The sequence below is a fragment of the Eubalaena glacialis genome, chromosome 15 (assembly GCF_028564815.1).
Source record: "Eubalaena glacialis isolate mEubGla1 chromosome 15, mEubGla1.1.hap2.+ XY, whole genome shotgun sequence".
In the NCBI taxonomy this organism is placed as follows: domain Eukaryota; kingdom Metazoa; phylum Chordata; class Mammalia; order Artiodactyla; family Balaenidae; genus Eubalaena; species Eubalaena glacialis.
Genome location: NC_083730.1, coordinates 84,794,247 through 84,822,042, shown reverse-complemented (window position 1 = coordinate 84,822,042; position 27,796 = coordinate 84,794,247). Strand labels below are relative to the sequence as shown.

Here is a 27,796-nt window from a genome sequence, read left to right as displayed (position 1 = left end):
CTTCCTACTCCAGCCCTGCCCCAAGCACTCTTCTTGCCCTCCATCCTTAAGCTGAAATGTGGGCTTTTCTAGTCACCCAACCTGTTGCTTAACACTCACCCTGTCTCACTCAGAAGAAGCACAGAAGAAAAGACCCTGAAAATTCCCAGAAACCTTCGGAGAAGACCAAAGAGCAGCTGGCCGAGGCAGAGCTTCGGAAGCTGAGGCAGCAATTCCAGAAGATGGTGGGCAGTCGGAAGTCCTTTAACTTCTGCTCCCAGCAGAAGATCACAAACCAGCAGTAAGTGATGCTCAGAGTTCTGTACTGAGTGAACTTGGGGAAAATTTTGGGTTTGGTTTCATGGGGCTTGCCTTCTGATGGGGCCTCTGGGGCAGGGACCCACTTGGGATAGCTTCAGTGGGGAGAGGAGATTTATTCTCAGAGTTTAGGGTGTCTCAGGGACTCCAAGGGGAGCAGGGCACCCATGTCTCAGGGAAGGACCCAAACAAGAAAGCGATTCTGGTTCCTGTTTCTTTCAACATATGGGTTTTGTTCTTTCCTCTCTGAATCTCAGCCGTGGCTGGTGGGAGATGGCTGCCTCCAATTCTTGAGCGACCAAAGGCCACACAGAGAGACTGTCCTTAGTCAATTCCAATCCCAAAATTCCCAGGAGAGGGAGAATCTGATTGGCTTAGCTTGGGTCTGGTGTCTACTTCTGGCCCAGTCAGCTGTGGCCGGGGGTGGTTGAGTCATAGGACAAAAAATAGCTATGGGTATCCCCAGCGGTTCTAGCAGTGAAGGTGGGGAGTTCCCAGAGAAGGGGAAATCACCAGTCGGTGGATACCCCAGAGGACATTTCCTGCTTGTGCATCATCATGGGATCTGCAGGTCTGAATATTTGAAATTGAGTTGCCCTAGAAATGATGGTGTGTATAGTTTCTTTGGGCAACAGAAAGGTGTTCCCTGAGGTTGAATAAACAAACATTAAACAAGCATTCTTAGATTCCGTCCAAAGAAATGTGATTCCTTAAACACATCCATAATGTTTATACAGGCAGTAACTGCCTATTGTTAGAAAGAAAATTTTACTGTTAGATGATGTGTGAAGTTCAGAGGATAGGGAAAAGGGGTTCTTTAGATTTTCCATGGATTGGTTCACTCAGAGCCACTGCAAGTCCATATGGGATCACTACTCACTACGTGAATTAGAAAAAGGCACCCTTTCTCAAAGACCCTTTACTGCCATCTGTCGGAAACATTGTCATTTTGTAGGGATTTTGTTAAAACAAGACAAAGTGTCTCTCAGAAAAGTGTAGTAAATCAACAAATCAATGATATGTTTTCAAGCAGATGGTGCTCCCTTGGGCTGTGCAGTCCACAACCTGCACATCTGTGCTGGTGACCCTGATTCACAGCCTACCCTTGGTGGGCATCAGGAAATGCCTACTTCTTGGTGTGGCTTCGGTTTTTCTTGAATCTTACTTACCCTTCTGCATCTCACTCTACCCCGATCCATTTATCTGGTTTCACTATGGTGGAACTGAAGGGGAGGAGAGTGGAAGAGTGGAGATAAACACCCATAAATAGGAAGAGAACTGGGGTGAGGTGAGTGAGGTGCTTAGGGTGTAATATTTAAGGAGGTGCTTTTCCCCAGCGCAGACCCTGCACCTATACCACCCTGAAAATGAAGACCTCCTTAAATTTTGGGGCACCTCACTCCCCTCACTGCAGTCCCAGCCCTGCCTAAAGACAGACAAACCTTCCTTTTGCTTTTCCGACCTCACCACACCCCCGAAAGCCTAACTCTGACTTACTATCCTGCTCTCTCTCTCTCTTTTCTCTGCACCTTAGCAAAGACCCCTCCCAAGAGGGGCTTAGGGGGAGAAAAGTCCCAAGGGCCAGGTTTAGAAGACAAGATGCTCTAGAACTGGGCGTGCACTCCAGTGGTCGTTAGCAACATGTGGCTATTTACATTTGCAATTAATTAAAATAAATAAAATTAGAAATTCAGTTCTTCAGTTGTACCAGCCACGTTTCAAGTGCTCAATAGCCACACGTGCCTGATGGTTGCTGTCGGACAGCGCAGCTAGAGAACGTTTGCATCACTGCAGAATGGTCTACTGGACAGCGCTGCTTTAGAACATCAGTCAGCAAACGGTGGCCAATGGGCCAAGTCTGAGTGGCTGCCTGTTTTTGTAAATAAAGTTTTATTGGCACACAGCCATGCCTCTTCATTTTTGTGTTGCCTATGATTGCTTTGTTGAGTAGTTGCAATAGAGACCCTCTGGCCTGCAAAACCTAAAGTATTTACTCTTTGGCCCTTTATAGAAAAGCTTTGCAGACCCCGCCCTTGAACATTCTTTGCTGTTCTAGAGTGGCGCTTCCAAAACTTTAAAGTGCGTACAGTTCACTTGAGGATCTTGTTACAAAGCAGATTCTGATTCAGTAGGTCCTGGATTGAGACCTGAGCTGCTGCATTTCTCCAAGCTTCCAAAGGGCGTTGAGGCAGCTAGTCTGCAAATCGCACTGAGCAGCAGGAATAGGCTGCCCAGACTTTGCCAGAAACTCGGCCTCTGTACCATTTCCTGTCGCTCAGTTGCTGTGCAGTCGCCGGAGTCTTCTTTTCTCTTTTAGAAACCCCTGGTTGCTCACGTCCCCGACACCCTCTCTTCTCCAGAGTAGACAGAGGAAGAGGAGACTCACGTCAGCCAATTTCATAAATCAGTAGCCCCCGAGTAGAAAAGTTGGTGCGGGTTAGAGGTTCCTGTGCAGCTCTGTGTTGATGCACAATTGAAAGATCCTGCCTGATGGGTTTGCCTCTTATTACCAGAGATAATTGGCTGTAAAGCCGGAACAGAAAGTCTGCAAAATCAGACAGATGCCAGTGAGCTGCTGGCAAAAGAGAACTTGGGGGCTCTCACCATGTCTAGGTAATGGGTTTTGACAGGCACAGCTGCAAATTGTTCTGAGGAGAAAAAAAAAATGCCGCTCAGAGAAGGGCGGAGCAGTGGAAGTTGCAGTGAACTGGGTCAAAGGACATCTGAGTTCTGGACCTGGGTTGGAGACCTTGGGTGAGTCTCTTCCACTTGCTGGGGTGGGAAGTACCCCTCTGAGTCTCCTTTCAGGACCAAGGGGTCTGGAGTGTCTGATCCAGGCAAACTCAGGGGTTCAGGGTTAATCACATGCTGCTCTCCCAACAGCAAGGAAATCAAGACCCTGCAGGAGGAGCAGGAGGAGATCACCCTGCTTTTGAATCTCATCAAGTCGTCCAGGAACTTGGATCTGAATGAGAAAAACTACATGGAGCTGCGTTTCCTGCTGCAAACCAAGGAGGACTACGAGGCCCTGATTAAATCGATGAAAGTGCTGTTGGCTGAACTGGATGAGAAGGTGTGGTCTTTCTCTTAAAGGGTTAACCAGAACACCGAGCAAGAGGAAGGAGTGCGGGAGGTATACACCCCACCATACCCCCACCGTTGGCTTTTCTAAACATGACTGTGGTCACTGTCTCCACCACCATTGTAATCCCTGATCTCTCAGCTCTATTGATCCATTTCCCCACTGTGGTCTCCAGTGCCTCCCCATTACAGTAAGAATAAATGCCCCAATCCTTACTGTATCAGTCAGGAGAGGTTAGGTTATGCTGCAGTGACAAAATTCCCTCTCCCCAACTCAGTGGTTTAAAACAACAAAGGTTTCTTTCCCATTCATGGTTTATGTCTATCGTGGATTGGCTAGGGGCTCTTATATCCTCTCATCCTGGGGCCAGGCTGACGGGATAGCCCCCATCTTGAACATTGCCAGGTATTGTGGTAGAAAAAAGTGAGTCCTGAGGGTCTCACACTGGCAGTTGAATGCTCCAGTAACATGTGTCACTTCTGCTCATGACTCATTGGCTCAAGATAGTCTACCAAACCCGTAAATACCCCAAATACCCATACCCACACCCAAAATAGTCAACTCTACCCATTCACAAAAGGGCCTAGGAAGTGCAACCCTCATGGATCCAGAAAGCAAAGAGCTAGAGACATTTGCTGTACAGCGTTAAACCCTTACTATCTTTTGAAAGACCCTGCCTACCCCTCTAGGCTCATCCCATGTCATTCCTTCCTTAACTCTTCACACTCCAGCTGCAAAAGACCTTTTTTTTTCTTTCAAATAATGCTGAGCCTTTTCTCACCTCAGGGCCTTTGCACATGCTCCCCACACTGCCTTACCCTAGTTGCTTATCTTTATGTCTCAGCATAAAGGTGACTTTCTCAGGGAGGCCTTCTCTATGCCCTCTCTCTGGTTTAAAGTATATCCCCCTGGTATTAGTTTCCTGGCCAGGAACAAATAGTACACTCTGTAGGGTACTCGGAGGAGTAGGGCATTCTGGAACCTGGAGTAAATACCGCAACCTCTCTTTCTTCTCACCTCTGACCCCAACTACAAGGGAGCCATTGTGGACCCTTCCCGGTTAGCTTCCTGGGGCACAGAGCAGGGTGGAGAGTGGATCTCGGGGGGCAAATAGAAGATCCCAGCACACCCCCTTATCCTCTTTCATGTCACCCCATGGCACCTCCTTCACAGTACCTTTCACAGTGGTAATTATGCCTTAATATGGGTGTTGTCTAATGTCTCCCTAACCTGTCACCTGCGTGAGTCTGTTTTGTTCCCTACTGTACCCCCTGTTCCTATCCCAGTGTCCAGCACCTAGCAGGTCCTCAATAAATATTTACTGACTGAATGAATCTGGAAATCTCATTACACCTTTCCTCTGCTTCAAACTCTTCACTAATTTCCGACTCTTGCTGTGATAAGGGCCCAAGTCCCTGGTGTAATTTGCCGGCTCTGCTGCCTCAGCCCCTCCTGCCTCTTCCACCTTCTCTCCTGCCTCCTTCTCCTCTGTGCTCCATCCACACTGGCTGCCTTCATGGATCCACAGTGCTGTCTCTCACCTCCAGACCTTTGCACATGCTGTTCCCTCTGCCTGGAGTGCTGTTCCCCGTCCTCTCTGCTTGGGGGAGTCTTATTATTCCTTTGCGTCTTAGCTCAAATGCTGTTTCTGCAAGATAGTTGTCCCCTCATCTTTCTCTGCTACATGCCCCTACTGTGTGTGTGCAAATTACCGTCTATCTCCCCTCTCCTAGGGCTCATCGTGCTTCCTGGCTTGTTTCCAGTCCTAGATTGTAGGTTCCCTGAGGGCAGGGACCACTCTGTCTTGGTTACCATCATACCCCTGTTGTCTGGCACCAAGCAGGGGCTTAATAAAACTGATGAATGAGTGAATGAATGAATGAACAAACATATGAATGTATGAGAAAGGAGGCAATAAAAGTGAAGAAGAAAAATGGGGTTGTGGATCCTCAGAAACATTAGAAAAGGCAACCTAGTTTTGGAATCCTCCAAAGAGTACGGCACTCACTGCCCAACACAAAAACCCTCTTGGTCTAATTCCATCTCAGCGCGGGCAGCTCCCAGAATCCCCTCCTGCTGTGTCCACCACACAATGCTCAGAGCTTTGTCCTTTCAAGGGGTCACTGGAGGTGAGGATATCACTGGGCCCTGCTTAGCCTCACAAAATAATTAATAAGCTGATGCCTTCCTGCTGAGCATCTAGCGTAGGCAACGTATTTCCCCATCAGCCACAGCCTTGGATAATGTCTCCCATTGGGCTGAAGCCTAATTACTTTCAGCATCACAAAAGCAGTGTCTGACATAAAGGTGCCAAAGGGAATACAGCTCTGAATTTAATCACAAGAGCTGATGCCACAGCTTCCTTTGGCAAGGAGGTGGAGCCCTAGGACTCTGGGGGTCAACTCAGGCTGGGGCAGGCATCCTTTCAGAACATGTGATGCCACACCTAATATATGGGGGAGGATGCTGCCCTCCCATATATCAAAACAAGTCATTTGTTTTATTTCATAAGAGAGCTGGAGGGGGTTTGTGTTGAGGATGCTGCCTTGTGCATAGAACAGGAGAGGAGAACAGAGTAGAATAGGAACCTGACTTGACTTGAATCTGACTTTGTCAGTACTGATGAAGTAATTTGTTTTTGCTGTGAGGGAGTTTGTGGAGGAGTGTGTGTGTGTGTTCCAGCTAACGTCCAAAGCCTGGCTAATATCAATCATAAACAGCATTCATATACCTTACCAGTTTTGTGTGAGACCCAATGGTTCCCTTGATGCCTGATCTTTTGCTTGAGAATGTGTTGGGCTGCAAGTATTGATAATAGAATTCCTGACTGGAAGCAACTGGGAGAACAGAGGTTTGTTTTTCTCACTTAATATGATGTCTGACTAGAAATAGACCATCCCAGGGATGGTTTAGCAGCTCTACAATGATGGGTTCTTCTTTTTCTCTATGACTCTCTTGACCAGCCTTCCCCTCATGGTCACAAGATGGCTGCCAAAGCTTAGCTAGTATAATGTCTCATATAATTGCATTCAAAAATATGAAGAAAGGATGGGAAGTTTTCGTACATGATATTCTCTTCTTATGAGAGGGAGAATATTTTACAAAATTCCTCCAGCAGATTTTCTCTGATTGGCCAGGGCTAGGGTATATGCCCATTCCTTGGCCAATCACGGGCAAAGGGAAATGGAATTTCTGTAATTGCTTTGGGGTAAACCAGGGGCAGCAGATTACAGTGCAAGCACCAAGTCTGGTCTGTTTGTTTATGGCCCTCCGGCAAAGAATGGTTTTTACATCTTAAATGTTTACTTTTTAAAGTTATGTGAGTACCTATATACTAATCTCTTGGTCCTTGAAACCTAAAATATTTACTATTTAGCCCTTTAAGAAAGTTTCCCAACACCTAGTTTAGACCCATGATGATTTATCCCTTGGGTCTGGGGGCAGAGCCCACCTTCCCTAAGTAGATTACTGGCAATAAGAAAATGTTTTTATCTCATATAACAGGAAGTATAAAGATAATGCAAGCTTCAGGGTTGGTTGATTGAGCAGCTCAATTAGGTTATCAAGGTATTTGTCTTTGTCCTTTGGGGGCAAGACAGCAGCAGCAGTTCCAGGCACCACATCCATAATTCCATAAGAACCATACCTTCAGGAGAAGACAGACCATTTCTTCCTATGACTCTCTTAGGAATGAGGAAACTTTTTCCAGATGCTTCCCTACCAGACAGCCAGAGGCTCCAACTGGTCTAGTCTTGCCCATCCCTGAATAAATAAATCATAGGAAGAGTGATTAGAGTTACCATGCTTGGCTTGGATCAGTCTTCTGGGGTGGGACGGGTATGCTTCCCCAGAACACCCATGACGGGTCAACCACCCACCATGTCCACCACAGTACAGTTCTGGCTGTTGTCACCTCTGCCAGCCTCCTGGTTCTGGAACATTCTTCTGTCTTCTGTTAAGCATCTCTTGCTGCCTAAAAACCATCTTTCATCACTTTTCTGTGGTTCTTCCATGACCCTAAATGTATGAGTAGACCAGTGGCCTTCAGAACAGGCTGAGCCTGACAACATGAAGGCTTTGGCCTAACATGTTAAAAATCAGGCGATTTCATGTAAAAATTCAGATATCTGGCTTCTCTTTTAAAAAACTGGAAGATCTGGCAATAGTGGGCCTGAATTTCCTTGAAGCAACTGTAACTACATAGTGTTGTGGGTGACACTGCCAGCTGTTTACCCATTCTTTATGTTTTCCTCTCTAACGGATTCCTGACTTTATTCAGGGTGAGCATGTGCCCAGCTAAAAAGCTACATTCCCCATCTTCCCTTGCACCTAAAGGTAGACAATGAAATGTAAGGGGACATCTGTTAGGGGTGTCTGGGAAAGTTTTGCTTTCCAGATATAGGTCGTACCTTTCATCCATATTGCTTCCTCTACTTTCCTCCCTGGAACATAAGTGTGAAGTGTGAAGGCTGGTGTAATGGCAGCCATCTTTTGAGGGAGAAGCCAGGTGAATTACAGAGATCTTGTTTTTACCTCCTTGAGTTACTGAACTTAAGCCAGCAGTGTATTATGAGAAGAAGATAAACCATAATTTGTTTAAACCACTGTTAGTTGGGCTTTCTGTAATTTGTAGTTGCATATGTTCCTAATTGATACAAGCTGCTGCCCCTGAAGGGAGGCTGCTGAGATCTGTGCCCATAAAGGCAGAGAGAGTACATTCTTCTGAGGAAAGCATATGTTTTTTAAAATGCTTCACTTTTTATTTTATTTTTTCTTTTTTGGCCACACTGCACGGCTTGTGGGATCTTAGTTCCTCCACCAGGGATTGAACCCAGGCCCTCAGCAGTGAAAGCGAGGAGTCCTAACCGTTGGACAACCAGGGAATTCCCAAGGAAAACATGTTTTTAACAAGACCTGAACCTAATTGAACGTAATCATTTTTAGTTGTTGACACTTGAAATTATGAGTCACTCAACTGCCAATGCCCCTTTTTAACAGCAAATATTTGGTAATACCTCCTTTACAATCCTGAAGTGAAATTCATAGGTGATGTAATCCTTTATCCTTCTTCTTTTAAATCAATATGATGCCATAACTATAATACAAAGGAAAAATAAAGGAAAGCTACTTATACTAAAATTATATGTATTTCGATACATGCATGTTTTGGCCTGACTTATCGAGACCGGGGCCAGCAAATTGCTCCGCAGAGGCCCTGATAGTAAATATTTTGGCTTTGTGGGCCACACTACTCCACTCTGCCTTCATAGTATGAAAGCAGCCATAGACAATGCAAAGAATGGGCATGGCTGTGTGCCAATAAAACTTTATTTATGAAAACAGGCAGTGGGGGGCTTCCCTGGTGGTCCAGTGGGTAAGACTCTGCGCTCCCAATGCAGGGGGCCCAGGTTCGATCCCTGGTCGAGGAACTAGATCCCGCATGCATGCCGCACCTAGGAGTCTACATGCTGCAGCTAAAAAAAAAAAAAAAAAAGAAGGATCTTGCATGCCGCGATGAAGATCCTGCGTGCCGCAAGTAAGACCCAGTGTAGCCAAAATAAATAAATAAATATTAAAACAAACAAACAAACAAACAAAAAACAGGCAGTGGGGCAGATTTGGCCCAGGGCCTTAGTTTGCAGACTCCTGGTCTAAAAGATGTAGTCAGAGGCCAGTGTTATTGATATGCAGAATCACTGAAGATTCCACACTGCAGACTGGTTTGGGCTTGTTGGATCCACAACTCAAAGATGATGATCCAGGTTGTGCTGGTGTCATGATTTCCAAAATGGCGGCCAACTCTTGGTAAAGTTCCAAACAAATCAACGAACATTCTCTTGATTTATACAGTGACTACATTCCTGGATAATTAAGTGTCTATTAAAACCTAATGAAAAATACTGTGTGTGTATATGTAAAAGACAGTTTGATTCTAGGTACAGAAAATTATAGAGAGGTTCTTCACCTGCCTAACATCCAGAGGGGCACTGGAAAGTCAAAAGGGATGGGGGACAATTCTTGGATGTTTGGTGCTGTCTTACATGTTGCAGGGTATGTGACATCTCATGACCTGCCATTAAGTGCCACTAGCATCCTCATCATTGCAAGAGCAAAAAACAAAACAAAACAAAACAAAAAACAAAGGTTACAGAAGGCTTCTTGGGGGAATAATGCCATTTCTTCTGGAAACCGTGGCTTTAGGGTCAGGTGAAATTTTCGCCCACAGGTGAGTGAAATTTACATGCACGGGTGAGAGTAAAAACCCTAAGTTGCCTCATTTTGCCCCAAACTGGCTAAGGTTAAGTTGAGTGAGCACACACCCAAGAGAGAATTAAAATTCCATTCATAGGAAAAGAAAGAACATTGCAGTTTTTGTTTTACCACACTTGAGTTAGTGAACTGTCCCATTTGTACCCATACAGATGTTAACAGAGCTGGGTTTTCTCTCTCTCTCTCTCTTTTTCTTTTCAGATCGTTCAGATGGAAAAAAAAATTATAAACCAAAGACAGATCTTCTCAAAAATACAGGAGGCCAATAACCCCCAGAAACTGCAAAAACAGATCCACGTTTTGGAAACCCGTTTGCATCTCGTACGTAAGGTGTTCTCTGGGGGAATTCCCTGGTGGTCCAGTGGTTAGGATTCCATGCTTCCACTGCAGGGGGCACGGATTCTATCCCTGGTCGGGGAACTAAGATCCCACGTGCTGCAACGTGACCAAAAAACAACAAAAAAAACACAAACTCTGCAAACCACTCTGTCTCCCTTTGCTAAGAGGGAAGAATGATGTCTGTGAAGCCGTTAGCAGAACCTACTCATCTCATTGGTTGAGTCGGGAGAAGGTGAACAATGGTGTGCACACAAGCCAGGCAGCACTCCAACCATTGTTCTGTGGGCCTGGGGTGGGAGGTGAGGGGAAGACCCTTCAACCCTCTGGCTGCCTTCTGGAAGCTTGTCTCATGCCCCAGGAGTGAGCCTTATTTTGAAGCAGAGCCCTCCTCGCAGGTCACTGTACACTTTGACAAGATGCTGACCACCAATGCGAAGCTCCGGAAAGAGATTGAGGACCTACGGTATGAGAAGGCTGCTTATGACAACGTCTACGAGCAGATTCATCGGCGCTTGTTGATGCAGAAGAAAACAATGAATGTGGCCATCGAGCAGTCTGCGCAGGCTTATGAGCAGAGGTGGGCTGGGGGAGAGACCCTGGGGGCCAAGATGTGTCAGCCCCCTGCTGAGCTTCCTACTCTGGGCCACCTCTACCCCCTGTGCTTATGTGTTGAGGAACCTGAAATCATCATCATAATAACTCTGAGTGCTGATTGTGTGTAGGCCAAGCATGATGCTAGATGCTCTGGGTAGTATTTCAACCTTCACAACAGCCCTAGGAGTTATTATCCCCATTTTACAGACCAGAAAATGGAGGTTTAGAGATGCCAAAATACTTACCTGAGATCCAGATAAATGGCAGATGTGGTGGAGTTGAGATTCAAACCCCTATGCTGTACCATCTCCCCCAGGTGTCCCTGCCTCTAGTCCTAGGGGTCCCTCTCAGTCTGGGCTGTCTCCCAGCTTCACACCTAGAGGGGCAAAAGGCATGCAGTTTAGTGGTGAAGAGTGCAGATTTTGGAGTCAGAGAGCTCTGGGTTTGAACCCTGGCTCCATCTCTACTACATTGTTGGAGGACCTCTTCGGGTGGTAGTGAGGATTAAATATGTGTATATAAGCGAGTGGCTGGGCATAGTACTTGACAAGTGGTGATGATGACGGTAATAGTGATAATGGTGATGTGTGATGATGCTGATGGTGGTGATACTGCTGATGGTGATGATGATGCTGATGGTGGTGGTGGTGGTGATGGTGGTGAAGATCATGATGGTGGTGATGATGTTGCTGATGGTGATGATGATCATGATGACGGTGGTGATGATGATGATGATAGAAAATCATTTCCTGAGGGTGGTCTAGAGCTGTCAACTGCTGTCATTCAGGTGAGGAAAGTTGTTCCTCTACTCCCAGAAACCTCCATGATTAAAAGGAGTGATGGTTGTTGACCAGGCAGGAAGTCTGTCTGGACTGGTAGGGAGAGGGGAGGAGAAGGAAGGCGCCTCCGGACACTCAGACTCTGTTGTGCCCCCCTCGCCCAGGCTGGAAGCCATGGCTCGAATGGCTGCCATGAGGGACCGCCAGCAGAAGGACATCTCTCGGTACAACCTGGAGATCGGAGAGTTGGAGCGTCTCTATGATCATGAAACCAAGCTCAAATCCTTCCTACTCATCAAGCTGCATGATCGTCTTGAGTTCGAGGAGCAGTCCAAAAAGGAAGAAGGTAACGCTTTCCAGGTGTCCTCTTTTCTCTCTCTCTCTCTCTCTCAACTGAAGGTGCCTGGGTCTCCTTGTAGTAGGTTTGCCAAATTTAGCAAATAAAAGTACAAGATGCCGTTAAATTTAAATTTCACATAAACAATGAATAAAATTTTCGTCTCATGCAGTATTTGAGACATACTTATACTAAAAAATTACTTGTGGTTTATCTACAATTGGGACATATTTATACTGTTAAAAATATATCATTTGTCTCAGGACTACCCTGGTGGTCCCATGGTTAAGACTCTGTGCTTCCACTGCAGGGGGCAGGGGTTCGACCCCTGGTTGGGGAACTAAGATCCTGCATGCTGTGCAGTGTGGCCAAAGGAAACAAATATATATTGTTTGTCTGAGATTCAAATTTAACTGGATGCCTTGGGTTTTATCTGCCACCCCTAACCTGTAGGATACGTCCTCACCCTGTGGCTCTCCTTCCATTGTTTAGAGGAGGAGCTTGTGTGTCAGAGGTCCCCAAGACCACCCCCAGGCTGGGTGATTCTCAAAGAGGACTCACAAGACTCAGCAAACATGGCTATGACGTAGGGACACAAAGAAAAATCAGCAAAGAGAAAAGGTGCGTGGGGCGAAGTCCAGAGGAAACCAGGCACAAGTTTCCAGGATCTTCTCCCAGTGGAGTCACACAGGGCATGCTTAATTCCTCCAGCATCTAATTGTGACAACACATGTGAAGAGTCGTCTGCTTGGGGAGCTCATTAGAGACTCGGTGCCCAAGATTCTTACTGGAGGCTGGTCAAGTAGGCACCCTCTCCCCAGCACATACCAAAATTCCAGCTTCCCAGCAGGAAGGCAGGTGTTCGGCATAAAGCACACTGTCCGTACAGTCTGGGCTCAGTAGCCACACTTACCATCTAGGAAAGTTTTATATCAGTGTAGGGAGCTGTTCACCATTTAAGTTCCCAGATGAAGGCCAAGGGCCAACCTTGCAAGCAGGCCTTTCTAAGGAGAGCAGTCTCAGGTCTGCTATGTTAACTCTCTCCTCAACAGATTGAAGGGAGAGCCCCCTGTGCAGCTGCATTTGCTTTTTTTTTCTTTCAGCCCCTTCTGTCCCTTCCTGCCTTATTTGCAACTGTATGGCTGGAAGTGTTTTTCTGAGAAATCCCATCTCTCACTCTCTAACATTGCAAAAACCACCTTTTGGACCTTCTGTCCATCCATCCATCCATCCATCCATCCTTCCATCCTCCATCTATCCATCCATCCATCCACCCATCCATCTTCCGTCCACCCATCCATCCATCCTTCTATCCTCCATCCAGCCATCCATCCATCCTTCCATCCTCTATCCATCCATCCTTCCATCCTCCATCCACCCATCCATCCATTTACTGAGCCACTGGCTCATGCCAGCTTCCATTCTCCATGCTTGGCATGCATGGCTTCCATTTAGCCTTCACAACATCTCCAAGAGGCAGACATTATTATTAACACCCCCAGTTGACATATGAGGGCACTGCAGCTGAGAGTGGATACATGGATATAGCCAAGGTCCTCTGCAATGTAAGTAACAGATCCAGGACCCCATCCCAAGTGTGTCTGCCCCGCAAAGCCTGAGGTCCTACTACTATCCTCTTCTCTCTCCTAATCCACTGAGCAGCCTCAAGATTCCACTAGGCATCCAAGACCTGAACTGTGCAGTCAACAGGAGTTCTCCCATTCACTGCCACTCCAGTTGACTTGTGCATCCATCCTTCCTCTTCTCACTACCTCAGCCTTGTCATCTTTCTCATCACATCTCCTCTAGCAGCTTCTGCTGGGTCTCCCAGCCTCCAGGTTCCTCCTGTTCCTGTGACACTGCAGGGGTAAGTTCTTTATGATCAGTTGACTCCTTCCTTCACCCATCCAACCATTGCATTCCTGGTCTTCCAACAAATTTTAATGATCACCTATCCTGAAACAGGCACCATGTTGGGGACCAGAGACAGAGCAGTGATCAAGACAGTGTTAGTCCTTGATGTCACGGAGCTTATGTTCTAGATATGGAGGCACAGAAAAAACAAGCAAATAGACAAATACAAACACTTCAGGTTGTAATAGAACCTTTGAAGGAAGAAAACAAGGGATTGAGATAGAAAAGTAACAGGGAGACCTCTCTTGGATAGGATGGCCAAGGAAGGGCTGTTCAGACTGTGATCTAAAGGATGAAAAGAATCCAGTTGTGCAAGGGTGAGGAATCCAGGCAGAGACAAAGGCCCAGAGGCAGGAACGTGTTAACTGGAGTGTAGACGCAAAGCTGGAGAAACAGGCAGAGGCCAGTCCTGCAGGACTGACCATGTGCCAGGAACTGGGCTACGTGTTGGGAGACGGTGGGGAATAAGACAGAGGTCCTGTCCTCCTGGAGCTGACCTTCTGTCAGGGGAGATGACAAATTGGCAAACGCAAAAGTTAATCTGATCTCTCGGGAACCCATGAGCATGATGAAGAAAACAAAACAGGGTAATTGACAGAGAGTAACCAGGGGCTGCTTTATCTAGGGTGGTCAGGGTGGGCCTCTTGGAGGAGGTGCCGTTTGGGCAGAGACTTGAATGATAGGAGGGAACCAGCCACATGGAAGCCTGGGAGAAGCACATCCCAGGAAGAAGGAATTGCAGGTGCAAAGGCCCTGAGGTGGGAGTGAGGTAGGCATATTTCTAGAACAGAGAGGAGGCCAGTATGGCTGGAGTGAGTTGATGCCAACAGGAGAGTGGTAGGAGATTAAAATGGAGGGGTGAGGAGGAGCCAGACCACACAGGCCCTTATAGGCTGCACAGGGAGCTCATGCTGATTCTAAGTGTGGTGGGAAGCTATCAGAGGATTTAGGCAGACTTGTGACTGAGTCTGATAGTGACCAGGCACTGAGGGGTAGAGGGGATCAGATCTTAAACGATGCCGAGAAACTTCAGCTTCATCCCAGGGACAGTAGGGAGCCACACATGAAAAGGGGTCACGTGGCCAGATGTGCCTAGGAAGATCTAGAAAGATCCTTCCGATCGCCATGTGGAGGCCAAATCAGAGAGACAAGACTGGATTCAGGAGAGGTGGGGCTATTGCAGGCATCAGGCTGGGGAGCAAGGCTTGGAGAACTTTCTTGGTTCTAATGCCTTGAATCTGCCAAGCTCTGAGCCTGCTTAAGGCCCTCTGCCAACAGGGCTTCCCTGGCCTTCATCCGGCTCATGTCACCTCCTTCCCTGGCCACGCAGCTCCCCCATCACAGCACCTACTACATCTCCTCCATTGCCTGGGCCACAGTGGTAATTATTGGATTTCTTTTTCTGTTTACTTGGCTATCTCTTTTTCTTTTCTCTTTGTGGCTGATTCCTCCAATAAAAGCTCTGTGGGGCAGTGATTTTGTAGCTACAGAGCCCAGCACAGTGTCTGGAACATAGTAGACGATCAATTAGATATTTGTGAAGTGACTAAGGAGGGAAGCTCCCACTCCATCTCATGGGAAAGTCTAACCCGCTCCCCAGGGCGCAATGATAATGCTATGGAGCACATCCGTCCACTGGGCACTACTCTGAGCGGCTTCCCTTTCAGACTCATGGTTGCCAGTTCTTCCTTTTCTAGCTCTCAAGGCAAAGAAGCATGGGAAGAAGAACAAGGGTGAGAGTTTTGAGAGCTATGAGGTGGCTCACCTCCGGCTGCTGAAGCTGATAAAGAATGGCAACCTGAATCAGCTCATCGAGGAGTTTCTGGCCAAGGAGGAGAAGAACTTTGCTCGGTTCACGTATGTCACAGAGCTCAACAATGACATGGAGATGATGCACAAGAAGACTGAGAGAATCCAGGTCAGGGCACCTCTTCTTTCCCAGGCCAGGGGCCTGCCTGCTCCCACAGCAGCCTTCCCCAAAGCGGGTTCCTTGGAACACTCCTTGAGATACTCTGCAGAAAAAAGGGCTTCAAGTCAAAAAAGTTTAGGAAATACTATATTCCCCCAGTGTTCTCCCCCCTACATTTTAACCTTCCTGAGATTAGTATTTGTCTTCCAGTTGATACATACACTTAATGTGTTCATGTCCCCTCACCCCCAATAAGTGACATTTAAAATCCATGGTATGTCTTATAATCCAGAGTTCAGTAAACTATAGCCACAGCCAGATATGCCCTTTGGCCTGTTTTTGTACAGTCCATGAGCTAAGAATGGTTTCACATTTTTAAAGGGTTGTGAGGAAACAAAATATGCAAGACAGACCATATGTGGGCTGCAAAGCCCAAAATATCGACAATCTGGCCCTTTGCCTTAAAAGCTGGCTGACCCCTGTTAATCAACAGCTTCACAGAATTGAGGAGAGATGGTAAACTGATCTTGGAGAGAGTTGATGTATATGAGCATAATAAAGGCTCTGACAAATCCTACAGTAAAGAAGCTATTTACCTTGTTGAATCCATAATTTCCCAAACTTAATTGGCTCCCTGGGCTACTTACTCCGCAGAACACACATAACCAGCCTTTGGAACTGTCTGCACAGGAGAGAGTCTAAACTCCTTAGCGTGACACTCCAGTCCCTTCAAAATTTGGCTTCAACCTGCCCCTGCATGCTCAGCTCCCATCACGACCCCCAAGGCACTCTCATCGGCTGCCAGTCCCAGCTTCCCCCTGCATTTCCCTCCTCTGAGGCTTTCCTCATGCTATTCCCCGCCCCTCCCACTTTTCTTCTGATGCAATACCGCTCATTAGTCCTGACAGATGTCACCTCCTCTGGGAATTCATTACTCTTTCCTCTGAGGTCCCTGTGCTCAGTGGGGACTGAGGGGAGCCCTTCCTTTTGCAATGTCACTGTTTCCTGAATGTGGGGCCATGTGCAAGTAGATATACCTGTGGGAAAATGTAATTCAGAAAAATATAAGGAAAAAGTACAGGTCCCCAAAATATCACCACTCAGAGATACTGCCAATAAATATTTTGGTGACATTGCTTTATGAGGGCAGTGTGCACTTAAGCACGTGTCCGCACGCACGCACACACACATACCCACACACACCCCCCTAGATGCCCATTTGTAGTACTGGGTGTATACTAGATAGTTCATGCTGTTTAATAAACTTTTTTCTTCAACAATTCATCATAGATACTGCCCAACATCTTCTATGTGCTTTTTAGTGGCTTCTGGAGACCCTAGATGCTCTGTGGTAGTATCACAAAATGCTTCTTAAAAGAACAGATTCCCCAGGCCCTATCCCATACCTACAAACCTAGATTCTCTGAGAATAAGCCAGGAATCTGCATTTAAACCATATATTTAAAAAAATTTATTAATTAATTTATTTTTGGCTGCATTGGGTCTTCGTTGTGGTGCGCGGGCTTCTCATTGCGGTGGCTTCTCTTGTTGCAGAGCACGGGCTCTAGCCGCATGGGCTTCAGTAGTTGTGGCACATGGGCTCAGTAGTTTTGGCTCGCGGGCTCCAGAGCACAGGCTCAGCACTTTCAGCGCACGGGCCTAGCTGCTCCGCGGCATGTGGGATCTTCCGGGACCAGGGCTCAAACCCGTGTCCCCTGCATTGGCAGCTACTGCGCCACCAGGGAAGCCCTAAACCATATTTTAATTTGAGACCCTTTCCCCCCCATGATGTAAATGTATCATCGTTTACTTAACCAATCCCCAACCGGTAGACATGAAGGTTGTCCCTAACAGAGATTACAGATAATAGCACAAGGGACAGCCTTGAGTGGCCACCTTGCCCACATGTCCTATTGTTTCCATGGGACAGACTCCTAGAGATGGTATTGCCCCATCAAAAGGTGCGTGCCTTTTACATTTGGACACACTGTTCTAGCCCAGGGGTTCTCAAATCTAGTCCCTGGACCAGCAGCAGCAGCATCTCCTGGGAACTTGCGAGAAATGCACATTCGTGGGCCTCACGCAGACATACTGAATCAGAACCTCTGGTGTGGGGTCCAGATAGCTGTGTTTTCACAAACCCCCAGGTGATTCTGATTCATGCTAGAGTTTGAGAACCCCTGCTCTGGAGCTGCCCGTCCATTACCATAACCATCAGCCACATGGGGCGATTTAAGTTTAAATCAATTTAAATTAAATTAAAAAATGAGTTCCTCAGTGGGACTAGCCACATTGCAAGTGCTCTGTGCCCATGCGTGGCTAGTGGCTGCAGTGCTGGATGGCACAGATAGAACATTGCCACCATTGCAGCAAATCGTACTGATTATACACAATTCTCCAGAAAGGATGAACCACCCACCTGCTCATGCCTACATCCTCCTTTTAATTCAGAAACATCAGAAAGAACCTCCATGGACATAAGAGGGGTCCAGAGGTTCTGGGGCTACTTGAAATGGATAATTTAAATCCTCACCAACGCCTCGAGGCATTGGCTTATTTTTAGGTGTGTTGGGGAGGGGAGCACTTGCTTTTCCTTATGGTCTGGTTCTCTCCTGAGCAGAATGAGGTTATCCGCTTGCAATCCCAGCAGAAATCATCCCATGAGGACAACCGCTCCATCCTGAGACAGCTGGAGGTAAGGCCAGGGTGGGGAGGGAGGGATGCAGGAGTCTCCATTGTCTGTCAGGTGACCTGTCAGTTGGTTCTCAGGAGGAGGAAGATGTCTGCCCCGTGACTATCTACTGGCCTGGGTCATGTCTTGACATGTCCCGACCTTTTGTTACAGGCAGCCTCTGCTACGGATGTTGCTGCAGAATTTTGTCCCTAAGGCCCTCTTTGTCCATTTTAAAGACTCTCCCACTTCAGGGAGCCTATCCCAGGCCCTTGTGCCTATAATTTCATCCCAGGCTGGTAAATTCCAGACAGATCTCTGCCTCAGTCTTTTCTTCTCTCTCCCCCTTGTCCTGGCTGTGGCCTGTTCTCAATCAATAATAGTAAATAGTAAACATTTCCTGAGCCATTACTACATACTAGGCACTGGGCTAAGTGCTTTGCTTGCATTATCTCATTTAATCCTCACAACAGCTCTATGAGGTAGGTGATATGATCTATTTTACAGATGAGGAAACTGAGGTTCAGGGAAGTAATCGCCAACCTCATGGAGCTGGGATACTGCATGAGCTTTGCATTGCATTCAGCTGCTAATAATAGGGACCCAAAATAACAGTGGCCTAAGCAATAGAAGTTTATTTACTTTGTTAAAACATGAATCTGGGGATAAACACTTCAGGGCTGGTCATGATGTCATCAGTAACCCAGGCTTCTCCTTTCAGTTTTGCCATCTTTAGTGTGTGGCTTACATTCTCAAGGATACCTCATAGTTGTGTTATAGCTGCCAATGGCCCAGCCATCACATACACATTCCAAGCAGAAAGAAAGTAGGGAAGGGAAAAAAGTCCTTACTAATTGAATTAGTCAGCTTAAAAGTTTTTTCCCTGAATTCTCAGCCAGTGACTTCTGTATCTATGTCTCACTGGCCATCCCTATTGCAAAGGAAGGTTGGAGATATAACTTTTAGCGGGAACATTGCCACCCCAAATACAATCAGCATTTTGCTATTAAGGTATAAGGGGAGAATGGATAGCAAATGTCTGACAAAGATATGAACCAGAGAGTTTGACTGCAAAGCCCTGTTCTAATCCAGTAGTTCCTGGCCCAGGAACTACACTCCTTGGTCATTTCCCTTCCTTTCTCTGTGGCTTATTTCTACTCTTGGCACGCAGGTGGCAGAAAGGGTTGGCCATGCCATTCTCTCATGCGCCACTGGAGGGCAGCAAAGCACCTCTCAGGCTCAGCAACCTCTCCCAGGACTCAGGAATGGGGAATGTAGACTTGCAGGCAGGGCCCAAGTTCAAGGAGACCCTCCTCAAGTTGGACACATGCTTGGGGTCCCACATCCTTGGCTCTGAGCCATCCAGTGTCCAAATGCTTCCTTGGGGTTGGGACTGGTGCTGTTCTGCCTCTCAGGGTTTTGAAGGCCTAAAGGGGGACACAGTTTGGGGAGGCTGACCAGGCAACCCCAAGCATCTCCCCCACCTCTTCCTGAAGTCCTCCAGCAGCTCTTTGTTCCTTGGGCTTTAGTAGGAACTCCTGGAGCCTCTTTTCAAATGCAAATACTCTAAGCAAGAGAATTTGTCTTAATAGCAATGGGCTCACTTAGAACCCACTTTTCTTAACCCCCTGCTAAAGATCGCTTCCATCTCCTCTACTCTTGGAACCTTTCCACTTAACTTCCATTTCGTCGTCCCCTCTGGGAGAAGTGGTGGGACCAGTCCTTTAATGGGAGGGTTTTGCATAGGAGTTAAGCAACCAGGCCCTGGGAACAAACGCTTGGGTATGACTCCCAGAAGAGACGCTTCCTGGCTGTGTGACTTTGAGAAAGTGACTTAACCTCTCTGAGGCTCCGTTGTCTCACCTGTAAAATGGGGATAAAAATTGTACTCACTTTGTAGGGTCGTGAAGATTGAATAAAATCCTGCATGTACATGCTTGGCACACTGCAGGGCAGAGAGCTATAAACATAGCTATCATTATTGCTGTTGTTTATCCTGTAAGTCAATAAAACCTCAAATCACCATCATCTTGTTACCAAATAATTGTCCAAATAAAAGAGTTGTGCCCATGGTCAGGTATTAGACAACTCAATACAGAGGAGCTAAACACAAGTTCACTTTTCTTCTCTGACCTCAATATTCCTCATCTGAAAACTGGGGCAGTTGTGAGGATAAGTTAAGATGATGTGTGTAATGTGCCTGGAACATTTGAGGTGCTGGACATGTGTTATCACTGTCACATCAGGCTTTAAGAAATGTTTTTAATCATGTGATCTGTTTTTTTTTGGCCATGCCGCGCAGCTTGTAGGATCTTAGTTCCGTGACCAGGGATCGAACTCATGCCCTCTGCAGTGGAAGCACAGAGTCCTAACCACTGGACCGCCAGGGAATTCTCAACCACGTGATCTTTTAATGCACCTTTAGAATGAGGGGGGGGCTCTTGCTGTCATATGAGGAAATGCAGCCCTGGGAACTGAATATTCCATTGTTTGGGACAGAGGAAGCTGCCTGGTGTGGTGGTTGAGAGACAGTTCAAACCATGGCTTCCCTCTCCTGGCTGTATTCCTTAGAGCCTCAGTTTCCTCACCTGGGAAATGGGGGTGTGGATAGGGCCCTTTGGGATCCTTATTTGGAATGGTCCGTATGGAGCTGGTGGGAACAAGGCTGGTCCTTCCAGGGCCCAGTTCACCTTTGCAAGCTGAGAACTCAGAGGGAGAGGCAGGAAGCCACTGAAGCACTCATCCCAGAGCAGCGATTCTCAGTCTGGGCTGCAAGTCAGAATCACCTCGGAGGCTTTAAAATTCCTGATGCCCAGGCTGCATCCCAGACCAAGATGTCTAAATCTCTGAGGCTGGAGTTTGGGCAGCAAATGTTTTAACACTCCCAGGTGATACCAATATGAAGCCAAAATTGTGATCCAGTGGACTCACAGAGGTTCTCAAATTTTATCATGCATCAGGATCACCTGCATTAAATACAGATTGCCAGGCCCACCCCCAGAGCCTCTGATTCAGTCGGTCTGGACTGGATCCCAGGAATCTGCATTTCTAACAAGTTCCCTGGTGAGACTGATGTTGCTTGTCCTGGGAGCCCACTTTGAGAACCACTGTGCTCTAATGTGATTTAAACTGAGTGGTGAAATTGGTTTGTTGGATTGCAACCAGCATTTAAAAATAACAAGATGGAATAGAACAGAACAGAATGGAAAACATTAGAACACACAATAAGAATATGATCTGTGAATCTATAATTTCATTTGATTAGATAAATATATAAAAATACACACAAGTATATAAGTATTGGGCTGCAATGTAAAATATATTTCTTCCTGTGGGCCATTTTTAAAAAATGAGTCACCAGCTTTTAAAAAATACTGTAATCCAGTACACATGAAGACACAGATACACATATGTAAGTAAACAAAACTTACATTAAACAATATGTACCCTCACTACCTGCAATGCATGTTAGTATTTTCTCTTCCTTTCTTTTCTGATCATTTTATTTCATTTTTTAAAAAAATTGTGGATTGAGGCCCATTAAATTGATCTTGCACCCCTTTAGAGGTTTGCAAACCTGCACTTTGGAGATCCTGGCTCCAGAGGGTCCTAAATCCTCATCCCCAGCGAAAGTTCTCATGTGAGGGCTGAGCCCAGGGTGGTCACCTGGCTGACCTGGATGGGAATTGGGGTCTGCCACAGGAGAAACTAAAGAAGACCACGGAGGAGGCAGATATGTATGAGAACAACTACAAGGAGATCAACAAGACCTTGGAGTATCTCAAGAACTCGGTTGAGAATCTGTTTAAGAAGATAAATTGTGATGCCACCAAGATCCTGGTACAGTTAGGGGAGACAGGGAAAATCACCGACACCAACCTCCCACAGTACTTTGGTGAGTCGAGCTGGGGTAGCAACCATTTCCAGAGATTTCTATGACCAGGCCCAAGGACTTGTTCTTTTGGAGGTAGTGAGCCTGGTGGTGAAGCATGTGGGCACTAAAGCCAGCTTGGTTGTGTTCAAATCTTGGTTCTACTCTTACTAGCTGTGTGACTTTGGGCAACTTTCTGAACCTCTCTGTGCTTTAGTTTTTTCATCCAAAAAAATATTGGGAGGATTAAATAAATGAGTAGTTCTTAGAGAAATAGTACATGATCATCTCAATAGATGCAGAAGGAAGTATTTGACATAATTCAACATCCATTCATGATAAAAACTCTCAACAAACTAGAACTAGGAGGAAACTTTCTTACCTGATAAAGGGCATCTACAAGAACACCTACAGCTGACCTCATACTTAATGGTGAAAAAACTGAATGTTTTTCTTCTAAGATCAGGAACAAGGCAAAGATGTTTGCTCTCGCAACTCCTATTCAATATTGTGTTGGTGGTCCTCGATAAGGAAATAAGGCGATAAAAAGAAATGAAAGGCATTTAGATTGGAAAGGAAGAAATAAAGTGCTCAGAGCAGTGTCTGGCATGTAGCAAATGCCTATTAACTATAACACACATTTCTAGGCATAGGCCTTGAACTCAGGATAGAGAGGGAGGATGCACCTACAGAGATCATGACAATTTAGAATGAATGGCTTCCACTACTCTTAGAATAAAATCTAAGGTTCTTAATACAACCTGTTTTTGAGAGGTTCCCAAGACAGTTCCCTCCCGCCAGTTTCGGTGATTCACTAGGAGGGCTCCTGGATTCAGCATATAGTCATATTCATGGCTCTGATTTATTATAGCAAAAGGATACAAAGCAAAATCAGCAAAGGGAAAAGGGGGTTGGGGTGAAGTCTGGAGGAAACCAGGAGCAAGCTTCCAAGGGTCCTCTTCCAGTGGGTTCACACAGAATGAGCTTAATTCCTCCAGCAATGGGTTGTGACAACACAAGTGAAATGTTGTCAACCAGAGAAGCTCATTGGATACTCATTGCCCAGGGTTTGGATTGGGGGCTCATCATATAGGCACCTCCAGCATGACACATACCCAAATTCCAGACTCCCAGAAAGAATAGTGAGTATTCAGCATAAATCACATTTTTTATACCACAGTTTAGGCATGATGAGCCACTCTTTTAACAGTTAATGGTAGTGGGGACCTTCCTGAAATTCAAGTTCCCTGATGCTATCCAAGGGCCTATCTGGTAAGCAGCCCTTTCTAAGAGCAGTCAGGCTTTGCTGCGTTAACTCTTTCTTACCCACAGCCTATCAGGTTCTTTATAGCCTGGCCCCTGCTTACATTTTTCATCATCTCTTGTCCTGCTCTCCCTCCTTTCTCACCACATCCAGCCACAGTGCTCTCCTCTCTGTATTTTCAAATCCCTCCCCCAACTCATCCCCGCCACAGGGCCTTTGCATGGGCTATTCCTGGGATACTCATCCCATGCCCAGTTCCTCCTCATTCTCAAATCTCAGTTTAAATGCCCTCCCTCCAGCAAGGCCTCCCTCTGCTGCCCCATATGAAGCTGCTCCTCCCCCACCCACTATTATTCACTCTTATAGCAGTCCTATTATTTAATACTCGCCCAGTTTGTCTCTATGTACAGGTAATTCTCATTATCTGAATCTATGAGGTTCTTGAGATCCAATAGCAAGGTTCAGATGCAAATCTTTTTGGTTCCTGATTTTCAGAGAGAATAGAAACGGTATGGGTTGTGTGAGTTTTTTTCAAAAAAAATTATCCAGATCCAGTAGTTACTGAATTCAGATAATAGGCATCTGGATAGTGAGGGATACGTGTATTTATTTGCTGAACTTGCCTTTCTCTCCGTCCCCCCATTCACACTGAAGCTTATGAGCTTCATCAGGACAGGGACTGCATCTCTGTTATTGTTTATCGTCATTTTGTTTTTCTTCCATGCATTGTAGCACCATGCCTGGCATGATAGGTATCCAGTAATAATTTGTGGAATGAATGAATAAATGAATGAATGAATTATTCTGGTGACTCCATGAGGCTATGAAACACTGTGGGAAGGGCAGCTCCCTCAAACTCAGAGACAGCACTGAGGAAAAAATCCATAGTTTAAGGCAGAGCTTGCCCAGGGCTCCCAATTTTTAGTGTAATCCAGTGTTCCTCAATCTTCTTTTCATTATTGTCCCCTAAGGAGCCTTCTTATTTTTTTATTTAATTAAAAAAAATTTGTTTAAATAAATTTATTTATTTATTTTTGGCTGTGTTGGGTCTTTGTTGCTGCACGCGGGCTTTCTCTAATTGCGGAGAACAGGAGCTACTCTTTGTTGTAGTGCGCGGGCTTCTCATTGCTGTGGCTTCTCTTGTTGCGGAGCACTGGCTCTAGGTGCGTGGGTGTCAGTAGTTGTGGCACGTGGGCTCAGTAGTTGTGGCTCGTGGGCTCTAGAGTTCAGGCTCAGTAGTTGTGGCGTACGGACTTAGTTGCTCTGTAGCATGTGGGATCTTCCCGGACCAGGGCTCGAACCCATGTCCCCTGCCTTGGCAGGAGGATTCTCAACCACCGTGCCACCAGGGAAGCCCTAAGGAGCCTTTTTAGACATTCTTTTCCCAACTGCTCTGCCTCGTGGAATTTTAATACAGTTCATACACCATATAACTGTTTACATCTTGTATGTATATCTGTACTTTATATATTAAAGAGTCAGATTACTTTTTCTTCTCAAGAACCAAATTGTGCCCTCTAGGGAACGTGTGATGTAACCCAAGAGAAAGCCTTGTCCTTATAGGAGCTCATGACCTGCTCCACTTCCTGTTGCTACCATTCATCTCCAGCAGGGGGCGCAACCTCTAGCTCCCCCCCGGGACTCCGGTCTCCCGGCAGCCCTCTTGGTTCTGCTTATTTTTTTCCAGCCATCATTGAAAAGAAGACCAACGACCTGCTGCTGTTAGAATCCTACAAGCGGATCATGGAAATGGAAGTGGCAGAGACGGACGTCCCGCCACCCTTCATCAACCCCTTCTGGGGCGGCTCTGCCTTCCTCAAGCCTGCAGAACCCATCAAGGTCATACCCCCAGTGCTCGGGGCTGACCCCTTTAGCGACAGGTTGGATGAAGGTGAGTTCTTTCTTCCCGGACTTCTCTTTCTACCGCGCAATGACTCAGCCACAGATTCTGAAGTTTAGTTATCCCGGGTACTTTTAAAAAATTGCAACAACTTTGTGACCATTTCATGAACCTTAAAATGTGCAAAATTCCCAGGTTGTCAAGTTATGGGCACAGGAGATTCCCTGATCCCGGCTCCCACCCTCACCCTATGCTCTTGAGACTCGCTCCTCCATCTGTGACCTCCTTTCCGCAGCCCCATCCACGTCCCCCAACCCCCTGGTTGAAGCGCCCGAGACGGTTCACGCCAGAGCTGAACTGTGGCCCTGCGGGCGCCTGCGCATTGATCTTCTTTGCTTTTGGAGGCAGAAGCTCATGATACTCCCTCTCGTGGGGGTCTGCCCTTCTCTCCGAAGGTGGGGATATAATTGGCCCCACATGGTTTTTGGAGGGCAGTTTGGCAACGCGTTCGGGAAGCCTGAGAAATGGTTATGTTACTGAGCCAAGTTCGGTTTTTGCAATACGCAGCAAGCCAAACGCTGAGACGTGGAGGGTTGCAGCTGAGAGGGAGGTTATTCACAAGGCAGCGAAGCGAGGAGATGAGGTGGGAGAACAAATCTCCAAAATCCGCCTCCGCGAAAGCAAGGGGCTCGGGTATTTATGGGATAAAGAATAAAGAAGCAGGGTGGTCCGAGGCGTGGGGTGTGTGAGGAAAGGCAATTGGAAAACGGTGCGGTAATCGGGCTTCTGTGCCGGTGTAACTAAGCTATGGGCCTCTGCACGTTCAAGAGGTCATCCAGTGACACTCGCACGTGCCCAGTTGAAGGACTGGTGGTTCCTTCCAGTGTTAACCAGCTCACCTGGAACTAGACATAGCTGAATCCAAGCTCCTGGAAAACAACTCAGGCAAACACATTGTTTAGGCTACATGCTGCTTGGAGGACACGCAAGTCTTTTGTAGCAATAATTAAAACGACCTTGCTTAGTGAAGGCAGGTTACAGGTGAAATGGGGTTGACTAATGATTACCCACGGTTTCAGATACACACGTTGAGCCTGTAATCTCGCTTGTGGGGATTGGCCCTTCAAAGAAAAACTTATTCAAGGGTTAAAGATGGAAGTAGGAGGGTGACTGAACTGGAAATGACTGAAATGCTCACCCGTTAGAGATGGGTTAAATAAGTTATAGTTCACCCATGCATGCCACGGAATACTATGCAGCCACTAAAAAGAATGCAGTGGGCCGACATGAACTGACATGTATATATGGCATCTAGTGGCCAGGGATGCTGCTAAAAATCGTGCAGTGCACAGGACAGCCCTTCACAACCTGATTTATAATAGAGAGGGGGGAGAGAGAGAGAAGGAAGGAGGAGGAGGAGGAGGAAGGGAAGGAGGAAGTTATCTTGATGATACATATAAAAACGAAGAGGTTGTGTACTGCTGACTTACAGTGGGTATTTCTGGGTGGTGGTTTGCAGAGAACTTTGCATTTCTAAGTTAATTCTGTATTGCTTAGGATTTTCTTTTACAATGACCTTGCATGACTTGAGTAATCAGAGGAAAAAAATTGGTTTTTTTAAAAGCTGCCCCTCTTCTGTGAGCAACGTTTCAAGTGCGCAGGTGTGCCAAGGATGGAGGGAGGGGACGGCCAACACGCGCGTGTGCACAGATGCACAGGCGTACACACACCTCCTGTTTGATTTATTCAAGGCACCTGAGACTTAGCAGGAGTGAAAACTGGGCCTGATGTTAGCCACCTTAGCACAGTTTCCCTTGACCCTTTGAGTTCTTAAAGGAGGAGGGTGGCAGGGCACAGCTGCTGAGAACGCTGCCCTCACAAGGTCACGGATGTACAGATGAGGTCTTCATTTCTGTTCAAGGCAATGTTGATAAACATTAGGTTCTCTTAGCCCACTAGCCTCTATGGCTTGTATGTGTGAATTAGAAGAGGCACCCCCCTCTGGGCAGATTAATTAGGAAAAGGAGCCCCTGGTGGGTAGACATGGCTTGGCAATCAAGTGGGGGGCTGGATTTCAGCCCTGTAGAAACAGGTGTCTTTGTGCAATCTACATCCTGAGCAACTGTACATGGTGACCCTATCTCCTTGATACTAAACCAAGCTCATCTTTACATCCTCATCTTGGAGAAAAAAGCAGTTATTGTCTGGCCATCCCTGAGCAGTACCGCTCTGCCTGTCCTCCCCCTCCCTGGACTTTGAGAATTTTTACACTCCAACCCCCAGCACTATGGAGGGACACCAAACCAGGCTTGGACATCCTTGAACGGGGCAGAGAGACACTGTCCCTGGGAAGGAAGCCCACCCCCTGCTGTGCTGGGTTTGATTTCCAAACTCCTCACACGAGTCCCATCTTTGGCACAGTGGACCAACCCCTGGACCACAGCAGCCTTCGGCAAATGGTGCTCAGCCATTGCACCGCAAGAGAGTCTAGAAACAGGGATTTACGCATGGAGAGCGTGCCTGAAAATGGGGACGATCTGAGGCCCAAGAAGAAGTTAACGGTCTGAGGTGGACATGGCCATGTTTGTACCATAACCAGAGAGAGTAAATGTTTTGTTTCGTAACCCCG

General features: G+C 46.7%; 1 protein-coding gene across 1 annotated transcript; it reads left to right on the top strand.

The window, feature by feature from the left end:
- The first annotated feature begins 110 nt into the window (after positions 1 to 110).
- On the top strand, positions 111 to 27,734 carry CCDC63 (coiled-coil domain containing 63). The gene is made up of 10 exons (XM_061170144.1): positions 111 to 280; positions 3,181 to 3,370; positions 9,851 to 9,970; positions 10,384 to 10,565; positions 11,526 to 11,707; positions 15,310 to 15,530; positions 18,142 to 18,216; positions 21,895 to 22,087; positions 25,015 to 25,218; positions 27,589 to 27,734. Exons 1-10 carry the CDS (start codon positions 222 to 224, stop codon positions 27,732 to 27,734), a joined length of 1,572 nt encoding a protein of 523 aa, XP_061026127.1. The 5' UTR covers positions 111 to 221.
- Positions 27,735 to 27,796: the final 62 nt, after the last annotated feature.